At 43.9% G+C, this 24,139-nt stretch overlaps 2 protein-coding genes across 6 annotated transcripts; one reads left to right on the forward strand and one right to left on the reverse strand.

The window, feature by feature from the left end:
• Window positions 1-1,331: 1,331 nt before the first annotated feature.
• ptgesl (prostaglandin E synthase 2-like) lies at window positions 1,332-7,936 on the forward strand. 4 transcript variants are annotated; one of them, XM_015960258.3, is made up of 7 exons: window positions 1,332-1,655; window positions 2,212-2,400; window positions 2,497-2,552; window positions 4,525-4,677; window positions 6,572-6,772; window positions 6,847-6,964; window positions 7,082-7,936. In XM_015960258.3, exons 1-7 carry the CDS (start codon window positions 1,347-1,349, stop codon window positions 7,226-7,228), a joined length of 1,173 nt encoding a protein of 390 aa, XP_015815744.1. In that variant the 5' UTR covers window positions 1,332-1,346; the 3' UTR covers window positions 7,229-7,936. The 4 variants fall into 4 exon arrangements, with proteins under 4 accessions (XP_015815744.1, XP_054587037.1, XP_015815743.2 ...); XM_054731062.2 differs by having other exon boundaries at window positions 1,336-1,655; window positions 2,191-2,400; window positions 6,560-6,772; XM_015960257.3 differs by having other exon boundaries at window positions 1,337-1,655; window positions 2,191-2,400.
• Window positions 7,937-10,451: 2,515 nt separating this feature from the next.
• On the reverse strand, window positions 10,452-23,278 carry gle1 (GLE1 RNA export mediator). 2 transcript variants are annotated; one of them, XM_015960256.3, is made up of 15 exons: window positions 23,072-23,277; window positions 22,429-22,647; window positions 22,155-22,316; window positions 19,329-19,477; window positions 17,110-17,170; window positions 16,650-16,883; window positions 16,258-16,477; window positions 15,880-15,992; window positions 15,330-15,542; window positions 14,000-14,190; window positions 13,793-13,922; window positions 13,607-13,711; window positions 13,193-13,275; window positions 13,047-13,110; window positions 10,452-11,351 (listed from the first exon to the last, which is right to left on the reverse strand). In XM_015960256.3, exons 1-15 carry the CDS (start codon window positions 23,168-23,170, stop codon window positions 11,283-11,285), a joined length of 2,112 nt encoding a protein of 703 aa, XP_015815742.3. In that variant the 5' UTR covers window positions 23,171-23,277; the 3' UTR covers window positions 10,452-11,282. The 2 variants fall into 2 exon arrangements, with proteins under 2 accessions (XP_015815742.3, XP_070411724.1); XM_070555623.1 differs by having other exon boundaries at window positions 11,062-11,369; window positions 23,072-23,278.
• Between the last annotated feature and the right edge of the window lie 861 nt (window positions 23,279-24,139).

Raw genomic sequence — 24,139 nt, forward strand, 5'->3', positions numbered from 1 at the left:
TCGCCAGTGGGAGGCTAAATCGCTACGATGCTTTTATCCTCGAGAGAAGCGACTCCAGCATGTCTCAGCATCAGTGTAAAAGGTTTTCTGCAGCGTTTGTTCGGTGGAGAAAACTTCCACTGTCGGTGACCAGAGGTGAAAACAAGCGCCGAACCGAAGGCTAGTTAGCCTGCTAGCGTCAGCCCGCTAAACGCAGAGAAAATCAGAATTTTATTTGTCCCCTTGTATCCTCGTCCATTGTCGCTCCGCTCCCTTCCAGTCACGCTCGAAACAGTCCGAGAGTAAGACGTCCGCTGGCATCGGCTCTCCCCGACAAACCATCGCCGTGGCTCGACATCTTATTGGGGAGAAGGGAATCCGAGGCGAGGGGTGAAGTGGGGGTCCAGCCACTGTGACACATTTGTGGATGCTGCTGTTGGCGAGGAACCTCCACTCAGCGAGACAAGATGCGGTCTGAGGAATCTTTGGGAAAAACTACGCTCTTGAACGCATCACGGCTGGAACGAAACTGGACTTTTAAACAGACATCAGATCAGTTAGAAGTGTTTATTTGATGTATTTTACAGATTTTTACCTACAAACCATTACAAAAGCAGAAATGTACCCAAGAAAACGCTGGTGTAATTGTATCTTTTGATTAATGCTGTACTTTGGAATGATTTGTACTTCTCGTAAAAATGTTGTAAATATAATCTATTTTAATTTAGCACCGGCCTTTTAAATTTTCATTTTAGATTCGTTTAACGTTGCATGTCTTTCTGGCATTCTTTTTTTTCAATCCCACATCAATACCATCACTTGGTCTACCTACTTTCACCTGCATAATATTAATCGCCTTCTAGACAGCACTGCGTCCAAGCAAGTGGAACGAGGTCAGAGTTCATTTTCAGAGTATGTCTTTGATCTTTATTGGGTTTTGATTGACGAACAACAGAAACACCTGTCTCACATAGAATGTTTGGCCGCTGTCGTGCAGGTTAAGACAAAAAATCAACAAGATATGCTCCATTTTATTATTACTTTTTAGTCACACACACACACACACACACACACACACACACACACACACACACACACACACACACACACACACACACACACACACACTTGTGAACCACTGGCTTAGCGATGCCACAGTGACAGTTTCAGGCCAAAAATGTGTCCAAATGATGACTACACGTGACCACAGCACTATTATGCACTCATTTATACTGTTTATCAGCAAAATAAATATTTATGTGTGACTTGTTCTTTAAACTGTCACAGGTTGCGTTTAGGCCTTTGTCTGATGGAAACATCCTGTAAGACTGAACTCAGGGCAGTACAGCCCTAAGACCACCTTCGCAATGCATTGTGGAACTTTACGTAAAGCAAACATGGCGGCCGCCTGTGTGCGACGGCTCGGTAAGGTCGGCCGGTGTTTTCTGGAGACTCGTTCCGGTACCATCTCCTACCTACTGGGAAATGTGGGCGCACACGGATCTAGAAGGGCGTACAGTACCGGCGAACCGGGATTTCGGTCCAAACTGCTCACCTCCGTGCGGGCAGGAGCAGGCAGTGCGCTGGGCTGCGCTTTTCTGTTAGGTGGAGGTTTAGGTTTATATCAGACGGTAAAGCTGTCCGTGCAGCAGCACCTGGCTGACGAGGACAGAAAGGTGAGTTCGGGATCCGGTTCGGGGTCAAATTTGTGTGTGAGGCCTTCCTGGAGCAGTAGCGGTCCCCCTTAAAACATATTCAGTTGTTAACAAGTGTGTGTGTGTGTGTGTGGACACATTTTGACTTGACCTATAATGTGGGAACATTTTAGCAGGTCCTCACAGTGAAAAATCCCCGATACTTGTTTTTAGAGGTGAGGTGTTAGGGTTAGCAATTATAAAGTCACGAGAATGAGTGGAAGTTGAGAGTCCTCACAGTTTTAGCATTGAGGCTGCTTATCCAGGATCCTCTGGAGGTCTCTTCCTGTTAAGAGAGTTTTCCTCTCCACTGTCGCTGCATACTTGCTCAGCGAGGCACTCTGATACTAGTCAGTGACTCGATGCAACCTGCTGGGATCCTTATATAGGAAACGTTTTACCAATAATAAGTAGGTTCAAATGGAATATTTTCTTTGTGAAGTGACTTGAAATGACTCTTGTTGAGATTTGGTGCTATATATATACATATAAAAAACTAAATGAATTGATGTGACAGGATAATGGAGCCTCGTTTCAGGTGTCTGGCGACGGTTTGAAGCTGACTCTGTACCAGTACAAGACCTGCCCGTTCTGCAGCAAGGTGCGGGCCTTTCTGGACTACTACGGCCTGGAGTATGACATTGTAGAGGTGAACCCGGTGATGAGGCAGGAGATCAAATGGTCGTCTTACAGAAAAGTGCCCATCTTGATGGTGGACGGAGAGCTGGTGAGAAGATCACACACTAAAAGGAGTACACTGATTTTCTAGTCATTAAAATGTGGAAGGTGCTTAAATTGTCCGTTGTGTCCTCCTTATCTGCAGCAACTCAACGACTCATCAGTCATCATCAGCTCCATCAGAACGTTTATGACCAACAAGTGAGTCTGCATGCTGCAGATTTGCATCAGTGGGTTTTGCAGTGACCTCTGACATTCTCATACTTTTTATTGCTGCAGTGTTCTGCAGGAATAATGATTAAAACATCACCAATGTGATTTTTTTTTTTGCAAAATGCAAACAATTTTCTACCACGAGGTTTAGACAGTCCCTCACCTCAGAAAAATAGAAAATATATTATGAACTGACAGAAATCTCCGAACCCAACAACACCCTCAGACAGAAACGGGTCCATCCTAAAGACAAAACACCCAAACAGAAGCTCGGTGGCGTCGTTTATGCAGTCCAGTGTAGTGAGGACTGTCCAGATGTTTACGTCGGGGAAACTAAACAACAATTACACAAATGCATGGCACTACACAGGATAGCCACCTCTTCAGGTCAGGACTCTGCAGTCCACCTACACCTGAAGGTCAAGCTGGACAGAGAAGATATGCTGGTGAAGGTTCTCATTCAGCCAGGTCATGGTGATTCCAGAGGGTTCAGGTGAAGGCAGCAGGACGTTTTAGGTTTCTTGGAAGACGTTTCACTTCTCATCCGAGGAGCTTTGTCAGTCCTAACCGGAATACGGGAGAGCCACGCTTATAAGCTGTAGCTGTCTGTTGCTTTAACACACCTGACAGCTGAGGACCGTCACTAGCAGTGAGAAATTATCAAATGATCAAAAAATGATCAGGGTTCCAAGAATTATGAGACAAAACACCAAACATGAAAGCATCTAAAAGTATTCCACACGTACTGCAACCATCCGTAAGAGGATGTTGTGAGTGCAGGTGCTCTGAGGAGTCGGTTTGGATTCATGTTTAAAATGAGCTGGAGCTGCAGGGAAAAGCAGCTCTTTAATAGAACAGTTCTAAGAGCAAATAGTTGTCCTGACTCCGCTTTAGTGCTGCAGAAAAGTTACTTCATTATGAAACTATCTCATCGTGTTTTGTGCTACTGTGTCCTTTAATTGGGATGTCTTTATAAATGACCGGCTGTAGCGTACTGGTGGCCATTTCTTACTGGAAAAATACTTGTTAAAATGATCTATTTTAGCCTGTTTTTACCATTTTTTTAAATATATTTTATCAGTGTTTTATTACTTACTCTTTTTAATTAAATAACACATTTTCTTATATATTTATTTTAACTTGTAATAATTATTAGTTTAAGCCAGTCTTAATACTTTGTTGTACAATATTTTATAAATGTAATTATATGTTTTCTACTTGGTTATCTTTTATCACTGTGTTTTATTTAGATTTTTATTTATCAGCTGTTTATTTTTAATTTGTTTCTTAACTGTTATCTTAGTCTCATTAGTAAACTAGTGTTTCCTCTGTGGGGGCAGCGGTGGGCTGTGGCGGCCGGGGTGCTTCCCATGTCTACTCTTGCCAAGGCTATTGCTGCCAATCTTGGTGATCCTGGTGCGGTTGGCTCCTTTGATGGCGTTTTCGTCTTCTTTGTGTCTACTACATCTGCACTCAGCCAGCTGCCCTTTCTCTATTACGTGTGTGCGCGTGCATGTGTGTGTGTGTGTGTGCGGGAGTTTGCATCTGCTTGGGATGGGATTGAGGGTGGGAGGAGGGAGAAACAAAGGGGATCTGTTATGTGAATCTGTGTGGGAGGGGTGGGAAACCGACTGCTGTCTGGTTGTTTTTAATATTGTAAAGCGCTTCATAAATAAATTTTGATTGATTGACTGGAAAAATACTTGTTGTTAAAATGAGGTTTTAACAGGGTTGAATACTGTCTGTATTTCTGCGACCCACCACAACAAACGTTCATGAACAAAACAAAGCTGCCTTTCTCTGAAAATGGATTCTTAGAAATAGCGACTGAACACCTTATTTGGTTTCAAAAATGGTGATTTTCGCCAAAAAGCTACAAGTTTGCAGGTATGATAAACAGTGCAACACGACCAAACCTCAGCAGGGTTGAATTTAAAAACCTGAAATTTGTGTGATTCAGGGAGAAAAAAATGTCTGACATTGTCCGCTGCTACCCAGAGATGAAGTCTTTGAACGAAAGAGGGAAGGAGGTGATGGAGTACAACAACAAGTACTGGTTGATGCTGAGCGAGGCTGAGACCGGAGCACTTTACCCTGAGAAGGGGATGCAGAAGTAAGTAGGCTCTTATCTGAACTTCCTGTTTAGCTCTGGTCAACGATAAGTCAGAAATATGGTGTTTGTGCAATGATTTAACTTACAGTTCATTGTGAGTAAACTAGAAAATCTGGAAAAAACTTTGTTTTCACAACAGGAATCTGTTCTGTGAGACTCTATAACAGAAAAAACGCACAATGACCCAGGAGTCGTGATTAATGACCAAGTACAATCCCATAATAAAGCCCTACAACAGGGGTATTCAGTTCCAGGCCTGGAGGGCCGGTATCCAGCCTGTTTTAGTTTTAACTCCATTTCAACACACCTTATTTCAATCAGCATGTGATTAACAGTCTTATTAATGCTGCACAGGTGATTCAACCGCTGAATCAAGTGTGTTGGGCCAGAGAAACCACTAAAACATGCTGGATACCGGCCCTCCAGGACCAGAATTGAATACCCCTGCTCTATAATGAAGACTTGGTTGCCTCACCCACTCTGCCAAGACATATTAAATTATCTGTGTGCTGATTGGCCAGTTTACACCAATGGCACTATGATGCTCCCTGAAGCTAAAAACTCTACAGCCATGTACAGTATCCAGATTATTCCATAGGCAAGCTATGGATGCATCTAGCTTTCATTCAAATCTGGATATTCCCAGTACATCCTGGAACATTACATGTGACTTTCTTTGTTGTTTTCCTCTCATTCAATGAGGACATTAGCAGTAGCTTTGGCTAGTGTTAGCAGTAGCTCTGGCTAGTGTTAGCAGTAGCTCTGGCCGGTGTCAGCAGTAACTCTGGCAAGTGTCAGCAGTAACTCTGGCAAGTGTCAGCAGTAACTGGCAAGTGTCAGCAGTAACTCAGGCAAGTGTCAGCAGTAACTCTGGATGGTGTCAGCAGTAACTCTGGATGGTGTCAGCAGTAACTCTGGCTAGTGTTAGCAGTAGCTCTGGCTAGTGTTAGAAGTAACTCTGGATGGTGTCAGCAGTAACTCTGGATGGTGTTAGCAGTAGCTCCGGCTAGTGTTAGAAGTAACTCTGGATAGTGTCAGCAGTAACTCTGGTGTCAGCAGAAACTCTGGATGGTGTTAGCAGTAGCTCTGGCTAGTGTTAGAAGTAACTCTGGGTGGTGTTAGCAGTAGCTCTGGCTATTGTTAGAAGTAGCTCTGGCTAGTGTTAGAAGTAACTCTGGATGGTGTCAGCAGTAACTCTGGATGGTGTTAGCAGTAGCTCCGGCTAGTGTTAGAAGCAACTCTGGATAGTGTCAGCAGTAACTCTGGTGTCAGCAGAAACTCTGGATGGTGTTAGAAGTAGCTCTGGCTAGTGTTAGAAGTAACTCTGGATGGTGTTAGCAGTAGCTCTGGCTAGTGTTAGAAGTAGCTCTGGTCAATGTTAGAAGTAGCTCTGGCTAGTGTTAGCAGTAGCTCTGGCCGGTGTCAGCAGTTGCTCTGGATGGTGTTAGCAGTAGCTTTGGCTGATATCACATCTGAGCCATGACATTTAAATCCATAGTAAAAAAAAATTCATCATTGTGCTGTGTTTTTGTGGAGCAAAACACTTTGTGTTCCTCATTTGAGTTTCGCACAATGGCAGTCATGTGAGTGAAACCCAGCAATTGGGTTGGAATATGCCAATTTAAGGGGTGTGTCTAAGCTTACGTTGTGTTTAACCAGCTTTTCTGAGACTAAACATTTGTCAACAGTCATCACAACTCACTAACTCACATGAGAAAGCTGGTCAGAGACAGAACAGACCTTTTGGTACTATAGGCAAAGCAGCTTCATTTATATAGCACATTTCACACACGGGCAATTAAATGTGCTTTACAATTAGCATGAAATAGCACGACAATAAACAGGAGAGTCTGCAATAGACCTTAACGTCTGTAAAAATGAGTTTTTGTCCCAGAGAGGAGATGAAGTGGCGTCAATGGGCTGATGATTGGCTTGTGCACCTTATATCTCCAAACGTGTACCGGACCACCGGCGAGGCCTTGGCCTCCTTCGACTACATCGTACGTGAAGGCAAGTTCGGTACTGTGGAAGGCTTCTTTGCTAAATACGTAGGAGCAGCAGCAATGTTCATCATCTCAAAACGATTGAAAAGTCGGTAAGTTGACTGTCCTGACTCCATCTAAGATAATAGTGGGACTTAAAGGGCTGAACTTCTTCTCGACTCAACAGACACAACCTGCAGGACGACGTCAGGCAGGATCTGTATAAGGCAGTCAACGACTGGGTGGCAGCAGTTGGGAAGAGCAGAAAGTTCATGGGTGGAGATCAGCCCAACCTGGCAGACCTGGTGAGGGAACGCTCTCCGTCTTCACCACCAGTTTAGCTTCTACTTCAATGTTAGAAATACAAAGTAAATCCATGAAAATTGAGTTTTGATTTAGAGTCCGATGTCACACGTCCACAGGCAGTGTTTGGAGTCCTCAGAGTGATGGAAGGCCTCGAGGCGTTTGATGACATGATGAAGAATACCAAAGTTAAATTCTGGTACAGGCGCATGGAGAGAGCCACGCTCAACCACGAGGGTCAGTCACAAAGTCCTTCAAACCACTGAACCTTCAAACGGAAAGGGACCTCTGTGTTGGACTCTCAAACGCTGCCAGAGTCTGCAAAAAGTTGCACCACTTTGATTAACTGGTTGTCTAATTGCTGAAATCCTGTGCAGAGGTTGTGGCTGTATCTGGGTTAGTGACACCTGCAGGTGGACGTAGGAACTGCATCCACCTCTTTAAGTCAATTTTTTTTTCAGAATACAGAAAATGTGCATTTAGACGTGATTACTCCCAGTTATTGTCTAGGATTTAAAAAGTCAAAATTAAAATATCAGCTCTGTAAATTAGAAGTGGACACCTTACTTGTGTAATAAAGAGTCCGCCAGTTTGGATTTATAGATTAAAACAAAAATCTATCATTATTCTTAAGCATTTCCCTCCTAACTAAAACACGAAAGACAAACCTCTTTTCAAAAATGCACACTTTAGGTCACTTGCAGGTTTAAGTTGATCCAACGTAAATCTAGATGGTTTTCTTTTTTAGTGTAAAAGTTCAGAACTTTTAGTTTTTATTTTTGTGATTTCTTTTTCAGTTCGTCCTCATATGACATTAAAAACAGCTGGTAGATATTTCCTTTGCTGTTTGCAGCAAGGACGAGGTTAGATTACCTGCATTTGTTAGTTTCTGTGTAACTGATGCAGGATAAGTTGGAATGTACCTTGCTGCTTAATGTATTTAAACTGTATGAAGCAATAAAAAGCAAACCGTGTGTTCTGGATTTATTTTAGAAGATTTGACTAAACTGAACAAACTGAGGTTTGATTCTGATTCACCAGCTGCTGCCTGGAAGCAAACCCACATTCAGGACGGTAAATGTTCATTAATGTTCTTCATTTGTTTATGTTTATGTATTTAGCAGACGCTTTTGTCCAAAGCGACTTACAAGTGATAATCGGCATGTAGCCCTTGAGGCTAACAACAACAATAACAACAACAACTTGACATCAATCATGGAGAGGAGGGAACAAGGAGTGGACAGTAGAGAGGGGGACGGGTGCAGGGAGGGTGCTAGTTAAGAAGATGCTCTCTGAAGAGCAGGGTCTTCAGGAGTTTCTTGAAAGTTAAAAGGGAAGCTCCTGTTCTGGTAGTGCTTGGAAGGTCATTCCACATTTGTGGAACGATGCATGAGAAGAGTCTGGATTGTCCTGAGCGTGGTGTCGGCACTGCTAGCCGACGATCTTGTGATGACCGGAGCAGCCGGGCCGAGATGTAAGCCTTTGCAAGAGGATTCAGGTAGATGGGAGCCGTACCATCTCGGACTTTGTATGCTAGTGTTAGCAATTTGAATTTGATGCGTGCTGCTAGCGGTAGCCAGTGGAGCTCAATGAACAGAGGGGTGACGTGTGCTCTTTTTGGCTGATTGAAGACCAGACGCGCCGCTGCGTTCTGGATCATTTGAAGAGGTCTCACAGTACAGCCTGGAAGACCAGTTAGAAGGGCGTTGCAGTAATGGAGGCGGGAGATGACAGATTGCACCAGGAGCTGGGTGGCATAATGTGTTAGGTATGGTCTGATCTTTCGTATGTTATACAGCTCAAATGGGCATGAACGAGCAACAGAGGCAACATGATCTTTAAAGGTCAGGTGTTCATCAATCACAACACCCAGATTTCGAACTGCCTTTGAAGGAGCCAGAGATAGGAAGTCATTTTGGACAAAAATCTCTAAAGAAAAAGTCACCATTCAGCTCTTGCTTGTAAAATACGTCAAAAAGAGCGTCGCCCAGCGGACCAAGGGAGCTGACCGTATGTGGGACGAAGTTTTAATGGTGATCTGATTTGTATGGAATATATAAATACCACACGCTTATATGTTGCTTTATAAAGTAAAAACGTGTAGAGGGATAAGAAGAAAGATCGGGAGGGTTGGAGGGTATGCGCTCAGGTGGAGGAGCAGAGGAAACAGCAGCAGGCTGGAGGATTTCTTCAATTCATATCAAAATTACTTTATTAATCCCAGAGGGACATTGATTGCTGTAGTAGCTCAGAATAATAATAATAATCAAGTCATCAAAGAGTTGTTGTATATTACAATGGCTGTTGGCAGGAAGGATCTCCAGTAGCGGTCAGTGTTGCAGCCAAACTGAAGAAGCCTCTTACTGAAGACACTCTTCTTTTGTTGGACAGTCTTGTGAAGAGAACGCTCAGGGTTGTCCATCATTTTCTTGATTCTCTGGAGAATCCTTCTTTGCATTTTCTCCTCCAGCGGTTCTGAAACTGCCGAAACTCTGGCTGAGTCCTTGAAAGGGCTTGGAGTTCCTCCATCTTGTTGGCCAGTGATCTCACATTGCCCATTATGATCGATGGAAGAGATGGTTTGAATTTCCTCTTTCCCTGTCTCCGTTTTGCTCCCGCTCTGCACCCACGCTTCTTGCGTTTTAGCTCATTTAGGATTTGTGGCTTCAGTTGAGGTATTATTTCAGCCTTTCCAATGTTAATCGGCTGCTCCCGATTGTAAACCAGCTCGTTGCCATGGTTACGCATCATAACAAATGCTCAAAAAGTGAAAAAAGCTAAAAAATAGCAGCAAAAATCCTCCAAGCTTCACAGCACCAGAAACAGAAAAGTAAAGTGTCCAAAAATACAGTTTTTATTGAGAAACCAGAAGAAAAAATGTCCAAGAAAAGGCAAAACTTACATTTAGTCAACAGAGCTACTCCAACATGCAGCCGCCCAGGGCAGCGCAGTTCCGGAAAAAAAAACAAAAAAAACAAGCGACTTTTCTCTAAAGAGGCAAGCGGTTCCGAGCCAGCGGAGGCGTGGCTGACTCGGCGGCGGTCCAGTCCATTGCTGCTACGTAGGACAGCACAGGTAACATGGGTACTCCTATCCAGAAGCAACGGCTGATGAAACATTTAAGATGGACTAAAATGCCAAAATAATGACCACACATCTTTTGTGCATTTATTCTGTTTAACTTTGGGATCCATTACTTTATTTCTTACACAGTTTAGTAAAAAAAACTTTACCAGACATGTTTCGACTAACGCCTCTAGTCATAATCTACAGGGACGCCACCAACACCGACGAACTCTGATGATGACTAGAGGCGTTAGTCAAAACAAGTCAGGTTAAAAAAATACTTCATTTACTAAACCGTGTAAAAGAAGAACAAAGTAATGAATGACCACATGTCTACAGACCAATTAGGCCCTCATTTATACAGTTTATCAGTAAAATCAAGTGGATTTTGAGGACTTACTGGGTTGGACAAAAAAAATCTAATTTCTTCTTCAATGTTTTTATTGTACAGTTTTGTAGAAGGAGTCACCGCTCATCTGGGAAAAGGTGCTGGATCAAAAAGTGGAATAAACAAAACGAGAATCCGGAATTCATGATGAAGGTCTCTGACCGAAAGCTTGACCAGTAAACTCCTACATCGCAGATTGAAGTGCGCGGATTCTCATTTTGTTTATTGCACAGTTTTGTAAATTTGAACAAATTTCATCCTGAATGATTCAACAACAGCTGATCAAACCTTTCGTTCCACACGGTGGACTTATGAAAAAACGAGTCCAGATCTGTTACACAGGCACGGTTAATGTTGAAGCTGTAAAAGAACTAACTTAGATGTAAACTAAAGTCAAACAAAGCTCAGGCTGCAGCACATAAACCATGAGCAGCTTACAGTCCTGCGTGTAGGCTGGACAGGTGTGTGTGTGTGTGTGTGTGTGTGTGTGCGTCACATCCTGGATAAAGTTTCTTCATTTAGGAGAGATTTCAGCTGAAACACTCCATGATGCTGATCTTTATTCTGCTTCAGCAAAAATCTGATTTGTTTATGTAGAAGAAAATATTTCATAAGTTAAACGTTCCTTTACTAATGAGAAGAAAATTAAAAAGTACAAAAAAAGTGTTTAATAGCTCTTCAGTGTGTATTCGCCCACGGAGAGGTTAGCTAAGAACCACAGCTCTCTGGCACCAGACCAGCAGCTGCTTCCACACTGGTCTGATTTATTCAGGTCTTACAGACATCATGAAGCTCCACGACCTCCACCACGACCTCCATCACGACCTCCACCACGACCTCCATCACGACCTCCATCACGACCTCCATCACGACCTCCAGAAGGTGGAGCTCAGCTGACCTTTGGGCTGACTGATCTGTCGGTTCTGCAGCGATGTCTGCACAGAAAATAAAATCTATGTGGGGTTCATGTGTAAAAACAACATATTCAGCTGTTAATGGCATACTAAGCTGCTGCTGCTTGTGTGTGTGTGTGTGTGTGTGTGTGTGTGTGTGTGTGTGTGTGTGTGTGTGTGTGTGTGTGTGTTTTACTTTCTTAACTCCAGAAGATGTCTCCATTTAAATATGAATGGTTTTTTAGCAGGGGCGGCGTTACCCCAAAATTCCACTATCTCCGCTCCGCCCTCCGCTTCCGAACTCAAATTATACTGGTACCCGCTCTACAACGGCTCCGCTCCGGTGCGGAGACCTGAGGTGCACAAACAGGCATGCGTGGGATTTTCGAGATCTTGCGATACAGTCCGAGCAATAAACACGGAAGTTAGATCCAAACACCGTTGTGTGGGAGAAGCATCGGCATGAACTGTTGAATCTGCCCATCATTTGTGTTGAGAGATCAGCAGTGTTTGGATCAACAAAGTGTGACTACTTTGATAGTAGAAACTGTATTTATGGCTTACTTTTGTGCATTTAAAGTTCAGCCGCCATTGATAGTTGTTAAAAGTTGTTAAACCTGTGCATATGAAACAAAAAACGCTTTTTGTTTATCAATTTATTGTGAAATAACGGAAGTTGTGCTTGCTCCCTTTCCTGTTGGGCGGTTGTGATTTCTGTCCATTTACTGCGGAGGTGCTCCGGCGTCCGGCACAAATAGAATCGATCCTATTTTTGCCGAATGGCGGAACGGAGGGCGGCGCACTGCGCCACACGGGCGCAGTAGTGGAACAGCTCTGATTGACTACAATGGGACTGTTTTTGCTGCGGAATTTGTGCCGGAGCGCAGCGGAGCGGAGATAGTGGAATTTTTGGGTTAGGCCCGGCTACTTGGGCTCAAGCCCGAATGTTTTATGAAAAGACTAGTGCGTGTTACGTGTGTGTGTGTGAGTGTGTTAAGCCCCGGATCTTCTTCAGTCCTAAATCCGCCCCTGTTTGTAGGCCAGCTCTCATCTCGTATTATAAATGAGGCTTATTTGGACGGGAGAGCTGGTCCGAATATATTTATGGGACGTGTCACATAAGGAAGTTGTTTTATTTGGTAAAAAGGTGCAAAAAGGATAAACTGCAGAAAAAAAAACGTATTTAATTGCACCATTTAACCTTTTTGTACATTTTAAACACATTTCTTTAGCCTATTTCAAATTCAGACATCTATTTTTGTTTGTTCTCGTCTGTTTTCTTGTTGTCTAATGGAACATTTTAAAGGTTTGGCAGATTTTCTTGCCGTCATCAGTCCAGCCTTCTTCTAAGAAGCACCTTTCACAACTGAGGGAGAAAACAGGATTGCATTTTTTCTATTTTAATATAAAATGTGAATTATAGCAGACATAGTTTAGACGTTAATGCCCTGATGTTCACCTCTCTGAATGGTTGAAAAGCATACCATACATTAATTTTCATAGATTTAACATCCAAATGTTTGCCGGACCTTCTTGTTCCTCAGAGCCAGAAAACTTTCTGCTGGTATTTCATATTTTAGCAGCTGTGAAACGAGTCGCGTGGTCCAAATAACTAGTTACGAAATTCAAAATAAAACTTAGAAAATCCGCATGGGAGTGGCTTTCCTACTGCTCATCATCGTGTGTTGGTGTAAAAGCGCACGACACGCGTGCGGCTCGTGATTTAAGGCAACAAACCTCCAGGAACTTCTTCAGCCTGATGACTGAGCCCATCTGCCCGCTGCTGGTCACGGCTTCGATTCTGGCGGAAGCAGACAAACGTTTTCACAAATCAAAGCCGCGTTGCCGGCGGCTGGGCTTTTAAACGCAGAGTGAGCTGGTACCTGGGGAAGTACTCGTGTGTCAGCAGCAGGATGAGCTTCCAGAACTGACCCTGATACTGCTTCATCAGCGCGTGACCACAAACCTGACGGAGATCAACACAAGCTCGTCTAAAAACCGCAGGATGAAACATTACAGGAGAAACGTGAAGCTGGGATGAGAAATCGGGTCGTTTCACGCCTCCTGTTATTTAAAAAACATAACCACGGCAACGCTTCTGAAAGTAAACGAGTATGCTAATATATCATTTACATATGCTGGGATTAACACCTTTCAGGCACCAAGATCCTCTAGTAAGCTGGAATAAGTCACGTTTTAGAAAGACGCTTCAACGCCGTTTCTGGGCGACACCCAGCTCAATAAATAAATAAATAAATAAATAAATAAATAAAAGACCCCGAACTCGAGGAACGCACCTCCAGGAAGTCAAACAGCAGCGTAGCAGTGATGTCCGCCAGAGGCTCCATGTTGAGCATCTGAGCCAACCAGCGCCAGCCGTGGTTCAGGCCATGAGGCACCGCCTGAGGAGCAACGAGTCACATCAGCGTCCGACACCGTCAACCTCACCGCAGCCAGAAGGTCAACAGGAAGTCCGTTTTTACCCCTTGTCTTGAGCCGAAGGGCCACCGGAGTTGGATCACAGCAGCGTAGAGTCGGATCATCCCAGACATTCTCTTCAGAAAACTGTCCTGACCTTCGACCCCAGAGTCGTTTACACGGTAACCAAGAATCCTGACGACCGGAGCACGAACCTCAGAGACGCCCTCTAAAGGGAAGTGCAACAATCCAGTCATACCCGAGCCACTCACCTCTGGTATTCCTCCACAGGTGTGCCGTCCTTCATCGGGGGGTAGTGCGGGACGGCATACGGACACTTCCTATGCAGGTGAGCCAGGATCAGGTCGCCCACCTGAGGGTGCAGCTCCCAGATGCCCGAGGCCACGACGGCGATGGGGAAAGCTGCTTCGTGATGAGACGCTACTTCCTCTTCACCTTGTTTCTGCAAAGATAAAAAAACTTTATTGAGCTCCTTGAACCTTCACATGAACGTTCGACCCAGACTCAGCGGCTCTACATAAAAAACAAGTTCTGGTCCGTCGGACTCTAAACGACTTCACGGATAAGACCTCTCCTTCCACTGCAAATGTGCTCTGCGCTCCTCCCAAGATCTCCCTCCCTCCTGTGGATTCAGCTGGCTGAGCGCCACACAGGGCTGCTCCCGCTGGGGAAACAGGACTTTGACTTTGCTGCGTTGTAAATCCTGAGAAATGGTCACCGTTGAGGCTCGTGACACTAAATTATGTTTCAAGCTTCCACCGAGCCCAACTGCGACGTTTCATAGCCGTGTCTAAGCTGGACTTCCTGGAGAACCACGAGAACCACTCAACCCGAGAGGAATGCGAGTCTAGATTCTGTAAAAAAAACCTGCTTGGGGGGGGGCTGTGACTGCCTGCTGGATCTCTTGGCTGCGTCTGATACGGTCGGTCGCGGTACTCGGATAAACGGGACTCCAGGATGCTGTCGGCCTCTCTGGAATGGTTTTTGTTTTCTTTCTGACACAAGTTGTAATGTTTGCATAAATCAGACACAGTACCTGCGGGGTACCCCAGGGCTCTGTTCTGGGTCCTGTGTCTTTAAAATTTGCTCTCATTCAGACACATTCTCGGTAATCTATCTTACCGTTCCCATAATGATGACGTTCAAACGAGCTTCAAACGTTATCGTCACTCATCACCCGCTTGTTGGACATGAAGCGGTTAAAGGGTAAAGACAAAACGCCAGACTAAGATGTCCCCGGGTTTTCTAATCTCGTGTCCAACCCTGTGTGCCTAAGCTAGGTGTTACAGTCAACTCTGCGATGTCTTTTAAATGGTTCTGTAACCAACTGGTTAAACTGGTCTCATTTCTAAATTAAACCTTTTTCCAGAGCGGATCTGGAAAAGATCCTTCAAAAATCCCACAGCACTCCAGTCCTCGCCTCCCTGTGAATCTGGCTTAATAGACTTGCTTTCACCTCATTTTCTGTCTCGTCTCATATGTATTACTCGTGACTGTTGAACAAGAAGACTCCAGAAGCGTCTAAAAGGTAAAAAGTGACCTCTGAACATGAGGAACAGCTTCGTTAGAAACTCTGCTCACCACAAACTTCTCAGCCAGCTTGTAGCTGACGAACTCCAGCGCCTGTGGATGCTGCGAGGTGGACACCGACCTCCCGCCGGACACCACGGGCCGTCCGGACAGCAGCTTGTCGATCCTGTCGAAGATTTCTCGCAGCTGCGATCCGGAGTTGGTGGAGATTTGACTGACAGGGATGGTGGCTGCTTTCTGGAGCTCCAGCTTCAATGTTTTTGTCTGAGTCCAAAACGGTAAAGAAATACTTACAAACATTTTCTTTTACTAGACAACCTGATTATTCTATCTGCTAAATATAAATGTCAGAAGAAAATAACTTCTGACATTACCACAGAGACAACGGCAATATTTTATTCATATATGAGCCCTATTAATGCCCGTTGGTCTGAAAGGCTTAAAGAAGCCCGACACAGGTCCTTTCAGAGCAGATTCGGGGTGGAGGCTGATATCTTTACATGAAACATCAACAGCCACCACGACAGCTGCAGCACAGATGCAAACAAACGTCTTCTCATCCCTGTAGCCACATCCGCAGGTGCGACTGCTGTGGGCTCACCTGGGCGTCTTTGGGGGACTGGAGCTGCTGGCAGGCCTGAGCGCAGCGAGCTGCAGAGTTCTGCAGCTCTTTGTACCACTTCATGGTGCCGTCTTCAGCGCTGTTCTGCAGCCCTGCTGGGAGAGTTCTGGTGAGAGCCTTTACACGCGGTTTTATCGGGAATCTCAAGGCCGTGGCTTCTGTTTTAAGGGTGGAAGAATCGGAGTTGTCGGTTTAGATGGAGGCATTAGTAGTTGGTTACGGATGTTTGAAACACTTACATTCATCACCTCCAGTCTCCCGGGATAAGGACGATCCCACGTACTTTTAAAGGTGACTCATCTTTACACATCATTCTCTGTATTTGACGTTTTTCTCCTCAGTGAAATAACAATTCACCTTTTTTCTGAGCCTTTTCTTTGGCCGCCTGCTCTGCCTTCCTCTTCGCCTCCTGCTGTGCCTGAACCTGCTCCTCCTTCCTGCGCTGCTCCTCCTGCTCTTGCTCCTTCTTTCTTTCCTGAGCTCGGACCAGCTCCTGCTGCATCTGCCTGATCAGGGCTCTCATATCCAGGAGGGTTCGCTCTGCCACGGTCATGTCCTCCATGCTGGGGAACTCCCCCTGCAGAGAGAAAAGCAGAAAAAGGTTAAAATACTACAACTTTAGAGGGGCTGTGTGTATGTTCATGTATTTTATTGTAATCAAATGCATCTGAAGGAGATTCTATAGGAGAAAAGCTGCTGTTATGCTATAAATGTCTGCAGGACGAAGGGCTTGAACAGTCAGGGGCTACCTCGGCCGTCTTCCTCGCGACCTCTGAAACCTGGGAGCACAGATGGTTCCCGCGGGCGCTGTAGGAGCCAAGGCTGCTGGCTGAGAGCGCAGAGTCGGTCTGGGAGGACGGCTCCAGCAGCTGGTTGAGCTGCAGGATCTCCTCCTGGATGTTGTTGAGGTTACGCAGTCGCTCCCTGCCCTCCGTCTGCCTCTGCTTCTCAAGCTCTGCCTCCCTTAAACGTAGGTTCATGAGCTGAAGAGCAAAGAAAATGTCGTCTATTGGATTTTATTCTTTCACAGAGAACAAGTGAATAAATACTAACGCACACCGACACAAAGAACTTGACGTCAGAGTTGGATCATTCTGCAGAGGTCTAAACGTGCCTTTCTGCTTTTCTCCCTTTGTTCTTGTATTATTCTGTTTTCTCAGCTTTAGACAGAATCTACTAAATGTGTGCTTTCTACACAGTTCATCCTACCCTCGTTCTGTGCCTCTGCTCCTCCTTCAGTTTCTCTTGACGGCCCATGATCTCTTTGATTCTGAAAAGGAAGAAAGAAAACTATCTTTTATATAATGCCTCTCAAGATAAAAATCACGAGGCGCTTCACAAACACACCAAAAAAAAAAGATTACGAATACCGTAAATCCTCTAATATTAGCCTGTATTTAATTAACTGCCGGGTATCATATTTTGGCCGGTGTCGGAGTCGGCGGAGGTGAATAATGGCCGGTTTTTTATTGTGGCCGGGTGGAATGTGGTAACAAGCAAGTACGGGGGGCGGTTGTGTCATCCGTCTCACTTTTGATTTGCCAGTGATAGACCGCGAGGGTAACTTTAACCGTGCGGAGACGAAGAGCAGGCGAAAATTTGATATCAAGTTCAAAGAGAACGTGCTGATTATGCTGCAGAACACTCCGGGGAGCAGTAGCAGGGGTTGTATGAACTAGTCACTAGTCTACTTCACCGCTCTATAGTGACTTTTTATGCCTGTCATCGACTAGTCGCTGTCACGTGATAATGACCGGCAAGATGCAGTCCACGGAAAAGACAGCAGCCTGCTGTCAGCAGGTGACAAGCTCCTGCGCGTCGGGAGGCAACGCGCTGTGCCAGAGCGTCGGTACCGACACCCGCCGTAAAACGGACATTTAACCAAATTGTGACCTTTACCCTCTTGCAATTTAACCTTCCCCTCACCCCCATCCTAACCTTAACCAGCCTGCGCATGCAAAGCTCTGATTGTTGACGTGCTCCAGATATCTGCGTCCTGAGCACGGCCACAGTAACATTATCAAGTCAGGCGTCGCCACCTCAAAAACTAATTTAACACGCGATCGTTCATGTCGGCTCATTTCCTTTTATGTTTTCTGTCTTTTTTTCTTTTATTTGTGCCTGATGCCTTTCGCTGCTGTGGATCGGGGCGCATCACCTGTTTTGTCCTCCGGTGACGCACCGATCACTGATGCGGCCGGCAAGCAGCGAGCACTCTGCTGTTTTTGCGGTCGGTAGATCTTTTAGAACTGCAGTTCAAAGGTAACTCATGAGGTGAATATATATGAACCCAGGTAGCAGTTTTTCTTTAGGATTGAGAGGAGATGCAGGAAGATAATAAACAGGACAAAAAAATAGTCAAATAAAAACAAGTTAGTTTTTGTACCTGGTGGTTGCAACAAACAGACACCATTGAAGGTAATCAGAAGTGAGGAACAGAAAATGAAATAATTATTTTAATGTTTAGAGCAGCAGGAACTCTGAGAGGCTGCAGGCGCATCAGTGAGTTTGCGCAGGGGGGAGATGGCTGAAGCAGAAACTACCGTTGTTAAAAGAAATGTGTTTAACTTTGAAAATGTGGGCGCAATATTAATTGTCAAAAACTCCAGCGAACCTTTAGCTCATTTTGCTCAAATAGAAATTGAGGCATGCCTCTAATACTGGCCCTCCTTCCAATAAAGGCCTGGAGCTTGATGAGCTTGAGTCAAATACAGGCCCGGGCCTGCATTAGAGGATTTACGGTATATTTAAAGAGCAAGTCACCCCCAAATCAACTTTTTTTCCCTGATAAACTATATAAATGCATGTCTAATCATGCTGCAGACACGTGTAGTCAATAGTTTTGCACTTTAGTGCATTTTAGTTCAAATTTAAATGTTCTGCCTAAAACTGTCAGTGTTGTGCCGTTGTCAGGTAAAAACTCTGCACTGCATTTGAATCTAAATCTGCCATCGCTATTGGCTAAGAGGTATCCTAGAACGTTAGCTGGTACCATATGATGTCACAATGTTGTGTGTGTGTGTGTTTTTGTTAGTGGCTCCGCCCTCTCAGTCTCCCAGACAACAGCATTTGTTGCATTTTTCAAACATGAAGTGGGAGCGGAGCAATACTCTGGTAGGGGGTGACTTGCTCTTTAAAATGAGAAAAAATATTGTGATTAAAGAATGGAAGGAAAGGGAGAGAGAAAACGAACAGGAAAGAGGGAAATCAGTGGATCCCAGGAATAGGTAGAAAGAGCAGAATAAGGAGAGGGTGGTGACAAAGGTCACACCAAAGCCTGAACAGGTGAGTTTTCAGCTGCTTGTTAAAGGAGACCACTGAGTCCACTGGAGGAGAGAGTTCCAGAAAGCCAGACCGTTTGGGTCACACGTACAACACTCAGAAACATAAAACTAGAGGTGTTGGCCACCACGCTGCTCTGTGCTCACTCTCGGTCCATCATGTCCCTCATACTCTGGAACTCCTGCCTCTGCTTCAGCTCCATGAGCTCCTCAAAGCGTTTTAGCTGCTCTGACTCAGCGTTGGCAGCAGCCTCCACCAGCTTCTCCTGCTCCTCCTGTCGCAACCTGAGCGCCATCTAAGCAGGGAGGACACGGGACAAACAGGACAGTCGGTCACTAAAAGCATAGCCTTGAAAGGTCATCTGTGTCAGACTATTTAGAATATTTAAATTGCTGGTTCTTAAGACAACTGGACTTATTTACAAATAATCAAAGCAGTGAATGTCATTTTTTAACCCGTCAAATGCATCTTTACAGTTCTTTAAAATGGCAAAATAAAATAATCTAAGACTTTGGTTATCCTCCCAGGTTTCCAGACAACTAGCAGGTGGGGATGTGTGCTGGTGAAATTCTAGTGATACGATACAAGGGAGACAATACGATATCTTCAGTCAAACGATATTACCTACTTTTTTAGACTGAAATTATTGTAGGACAATTCAATAAACAGTCCAAACTGTTTAACATGAGGTATCTTTTTTTAAGAACTTTTATTGAACCTTTGCAAAACGAACAAAAGCGACTACATTTCAAAATTTGTTAGCAGAATGACATTACAGAGTAGCTCCGAAGTTCGTGTTCATCTCAACTTGCATTTTGTGGATACAATTCAACTTGGTATAGTAAGAAGACAATAAACAAAAATAACAACCACAAAAAAAACAAAAATAGAACATGAAAGGATACAAGTAAGACAACATGAAAAAACAAATTATATGTATATAAATAAAGTTTTACAAGGGGGAAGTTAAAGAGCAAACAAGGTCTATTGTGTATACCATCCAAAAAGCAGTTAGAGATTAGTGTTCATAATGAAATCATAAAGCTTTATAGCATTGGGGGTGGACATTTTACCTAAGGATCTCAACAGCAGTTTAATTTCATTTTTGAGATTATTCCACGTAGGTGGATTTTTGAGATATCGGCATTTGTGTATGAAAAATTTTGTTAAGATTATGAGATTATTAATTAGAAATTCATTCTTTTTATCTTTTAGTATAATGCCAAATAAGATATCTTCAACTGTGAAATTGTTTATATAAATTTGATTGGAGTTCAGCCAATCCTCGAGTGAATTCCACATGATTAGAATTTTATCACATTCAAAGAATAGATGTTTGGTCGATTCATCGTTTTGTTTGCATAAGTAACATTTTTCCACATTGAACTTAAATCTAGTTTGCATAAAATGGTTAGATGGGTAAATATCATTCAAGGTTTTAAAATGGACTTCTTTATACTTTGGGGGTAAAGAGAATTTTAGATACATGAGGTATCTGACCACAGAGGGATTTACATTTCAGTGGTGGAAACAAAACTCATTGCACACTGCTGCCAACTAGCGGTCGTCATTTGAACTGCACCAAAAGAAAAGAAAATAGTACACAAACGTTTGCACGGAAATTCTTCCAAAAACTTGATGCACGGTTTTTCAATATCGATATATCGCAGGAAACATTTTTGTGATGTATTGCCATATCGATATTTTCTTACATCCCTACTAGCAGGTGTTTAAAAGTACTAAGTCAAGAGAAGACAGCAAGCTTCTCGAAACAAATGTGCAGTTTTGGAGACACACGACATGCCTGGAGTAAAACATACAGCACCGCGTGCTCGAATCCGGTCATTAATGGTTGGTGAGGTAAAACCAATTCAGCTAGTTTAAAGGGACTTTACGGAGTTTTGAATTTTTATGCTCGCAATTGCCCCCTCAGGCCAAAAGCGTAACGGCAGCATCAATGGTAGGCTCGTGCACGAGGCGCGCATGCTGTACGTGCACACTCCTTAATGAAAATAACAGCTGAGACAGTCCCTTGTGTGTGTGTGTGTGTGGCCCGGAGGACAGAGGACAGGAGAACACGCAGCTAATTAATTAAATAATGTGGTTCTGTACCTTTCTCTTTAGCACAGCCGACAAAGGTTTATGATGGGTCAGTCCTCCTGCATGCTCAGATCATTCCCTTCCCTTGCTTGAAAAATTGTTCCTGAATAAAAGTTGAACCCACATCTTTTTTATTTGTGAATTCAATGCCGTTCGGCGAGTCTCAAATAAAAATTTGGCCATCTTACTGTAAGAAAATATACCATTAATGTAAAAAAGAAAATCTAAATGAACTATGTTCACATCCAGAATCAAACTCGGATCTTCTGCATGAGAGTCCAACGTTTAACTAGGTGAGCTAAAACGCCAGTAATGTCTTTCGTGTCTGTAACATTTATATCCTTGATGACAGCTGAAACAACGTTCAAAGAACGGTTCGGAGCGAAAATGGCTATTTTGTTGCTAATTTGCAGGAAACATCTACAAGAAAGTTCTACAGAAAGTAGCTAAGGGTCCTCAGAAATGTAGCTAGCTTTGTCACTAGGAGTTAGGAACAGCGACAAAGTGGCACTGCCTCTCTCTCTGCTGCTAAAGCTCCGGATAGCAAATGCTACGGGCTATGCCTGAGCGTGAACGTGCATGAAGCAGCCTGCTCGACCCGAGCATCTCTCTTTTTCTGTGATTTTACAGAAAAACAGGCAATCACAGTAAAAATGCCAGGGCTCATTCTACAGGACCAGGGCATTGCAGGAGAATGTATTATTTCTATACATGTTTTGGCTGTCACACTTCCATAATGCCCCTTTAAATATTGTAATTGTTTGTATGTGGGGGTTGTACAAATCCTCAAAGCAAATAGTTGTTTGTGGTTTTAAAAAACCTTCTATGACCACAAATATCCAAGATGCAGAATAAAGGAATCTCTGCCTGACCTTTGCCTTTTTCCGCTGCCCTTCTTCAAACAGGATGATGCATCCGGCGGTCTCCATGGCTTTAGGAGACAGCAGGGACATGACAGGCAATGGCACGGGATTGGAAACGTCACTGACGTCATCTGCCTCTGGACTTTCACTCTGCACCTCATCACAAACAGTCTGCAGCACATCAAGTTGAGATGGTGACAAAGTATTCACAAAAGCTCATCCAAAGATTCTCCAGCAGAGACAAACATCCCAGTCAGAGCAGTTTACATTCAAAGTGCTGTACCTGGTCGTAATCATGGTTTAGCGAAAGAGCTGAAGAGAGGATGCGGTGTTTGAGATCGTTGACGGAGCTTGTAGAGGAACCTGAGGCTGGAGTTTCTTCTGCTGTGATTCTCTGATCCAGGAAGGAGGACTTCTGTAGGGACACTGGATCGATCCGCTCCAGTATGACCCTGGCGTGTGACGATAACCCGAGGGTCTCTGTACATCCAGCTAAAATATGCTACAAGAACACGACACAGGTCAAACCCACAGCTAGACTAGATAAAACAACTTCTGAATCCAAGTAAACCATCCCCTAAACTGATAAATGACCTTTATTCCATAAGCAAACAGTCATTAAATCAGTTAAGATTCGGAGAGATTTAACCGTTTGTATATATCTTTATTTTCACACTACTGTCATTGTCTCTTTTTGTGCTGATTATTATTCTGCATTTTTTGCTTTAGCGTGTTATATTGTGTTTGTTTTCTGGTGAATTGCACCGAGAGTTCGGAAGAAAGGCTAAGTTCTGGTTCTGTTAGCTAAACAGCCTTGTCAAACAACTGCATGGAATGATTTTATGAAATGTTGGTGAATGTTTATGTTTGAAATAAAACGAACTGAACTGACCTAAACTAGCGCTAGCCGCTAGCTAACTTCTTACCTCGCCCCGTTCCGACCAGCGAGGGTCAAACACCACTTTTCCTTTGGGAGAATTTTTTAACGCCTCTAAAGTTTCCCATCGTAAACTTTCGGAAGGCATCCTGAAACAAGCTATAATTTAAAAAAAAAGAGGAACAAATGCGGTGGGTGGTGGAATCAACGAAGAGGTTACATTAAAAACAGTCCGCCAGGAAACAGTCTTCCGTGGGTTATGGTTCCGCTTTGGCACTTTCACCTTTGCCCCTGCCCGGCCGCGCTGTTGGGAAGGTCCAAGGAAGGTCCCGCCTTTTTCGTCTGACTGGCTAGACGGGCTCTCCTACAATTGGCGTTGTGGTTTAAGTGGCAATACCAAGTTTTTATATATAGATATTTATATTTTTAATTAAATGTCTGTGATACAACATCAGGGAAAAAGAACACGAGAAACCAGAGAAGCACCAGGACCTCGAAGAAGAACTTGAGCAAGCCTGGAGAGTGAAGACATAGGTGGTCATCAAACCCTAACCCTTACCCCAGACTTGAGGAGTGGCTAAAGCAGATCCCAGAAAAACACGAAACTGCAGAACCCTCAAGCTCCCAGGCCTCTGGTGGAGGACCCGAGCATAGGAAGAGACCACGTGAGATGGGAATTTAAAGAGCAAGTCACCCCCAAATCAACTTTTTTTTGCTGATAAACTGTATAAATGTGTGTCTAATTGTGTTGCAGACACGTGTCATCAATAATTTGGTACTTCAGTGCATCTTAAATAAAATTTAAATATTCTGCCTAAAACTCAGTGTTGCGCCGTTGTCAGGTAAAATCTCTGCACTGCATTTGAATTTAAATCTGCCACCGCTATTGGCTAAGAGGTATGCTATGATGTAAACTGGTACATTATGATGTCACAATGCCTTCTCGGTCTGCTAGGCAACAGCATTTGTTGCATTTTTCAAACATGAAAAGGGAGTGAAGTAAGTTGCTTGTAGGGGGTGACTTGCTCTTTAAATATATAATTCTATATAATAGTATATAGAATGATATCTTTTACATCATTTCATTTGTTTTTGGTTTCATTTGTTTTGCAACGTT

Source organism: Nothobranchius furzeri, chromosome 10 (genome assembly GCF_043380555.1).
Source record: "Nothobranchius furzeri strain GRZ-AD chromosome 10, NfurGRZ-RIMD1, whole genome shotgun sequence".
Classification (NCBI taxonomy): Eukaryota; Metazoa; Chordata; class Actinopteri; order Cyprinodontiformes; family Nothobranchiidae; genus Nothobranchius; species Nothobranchius furzeri.

What these genes read in the sequence shown, in the direction of transcription:
- ptgesl (XM_054731062.2), top strand. Translation starts at nt 1,347, where the DNA reads ATGCATTGTGGAACTTTACGTAAAGCAAACATGGCGGCCGCCTGTGTG. An exon ending in TGGCTGACGAGGACAGAAAG is followed by an intron (nt 1,656 to 2,190) that starts GTGAGTTCGGGA and finishes TTGATGTGACAG; the next exon opens with GATAATGGAGCCTCGTTTCA. An exon ending in TCAAAACGATTGAAAAGTCG is followed by an intron (nt 6,773 to 6,846) that starts GTAAGTTGACTG and finishes TCGACTCAACAG; the next exon opens with ACACAACCTGCAGGACGACG.
- gle1 (XM_070555623.1), bottom strand. Translation starts at nt 23,170, where the DNA reads ATGCCTTCCGAAAGTTTACGATGGGAAACTTTAGAGGCGTTAAAAAAT. An exon ending in CCTTCGGCTCAAGACAAGGG is followed by an intron (nt 13,712 to 13,792) that starts GTAAAAACGGAC and finishes GTTGCTCCTCAG; the next exon opens with GCGGTGCCTCATGGCCTGAA. An exon ending in GGCTGAAGAAGTTCCTGGAG is followed by an intron (nt 11,370 to 13,046) that starts GTTTGTTGCCTT and finishes AACCCCACATAG; the next exon opens with ATTTTATTTTCTGTGCAGAC.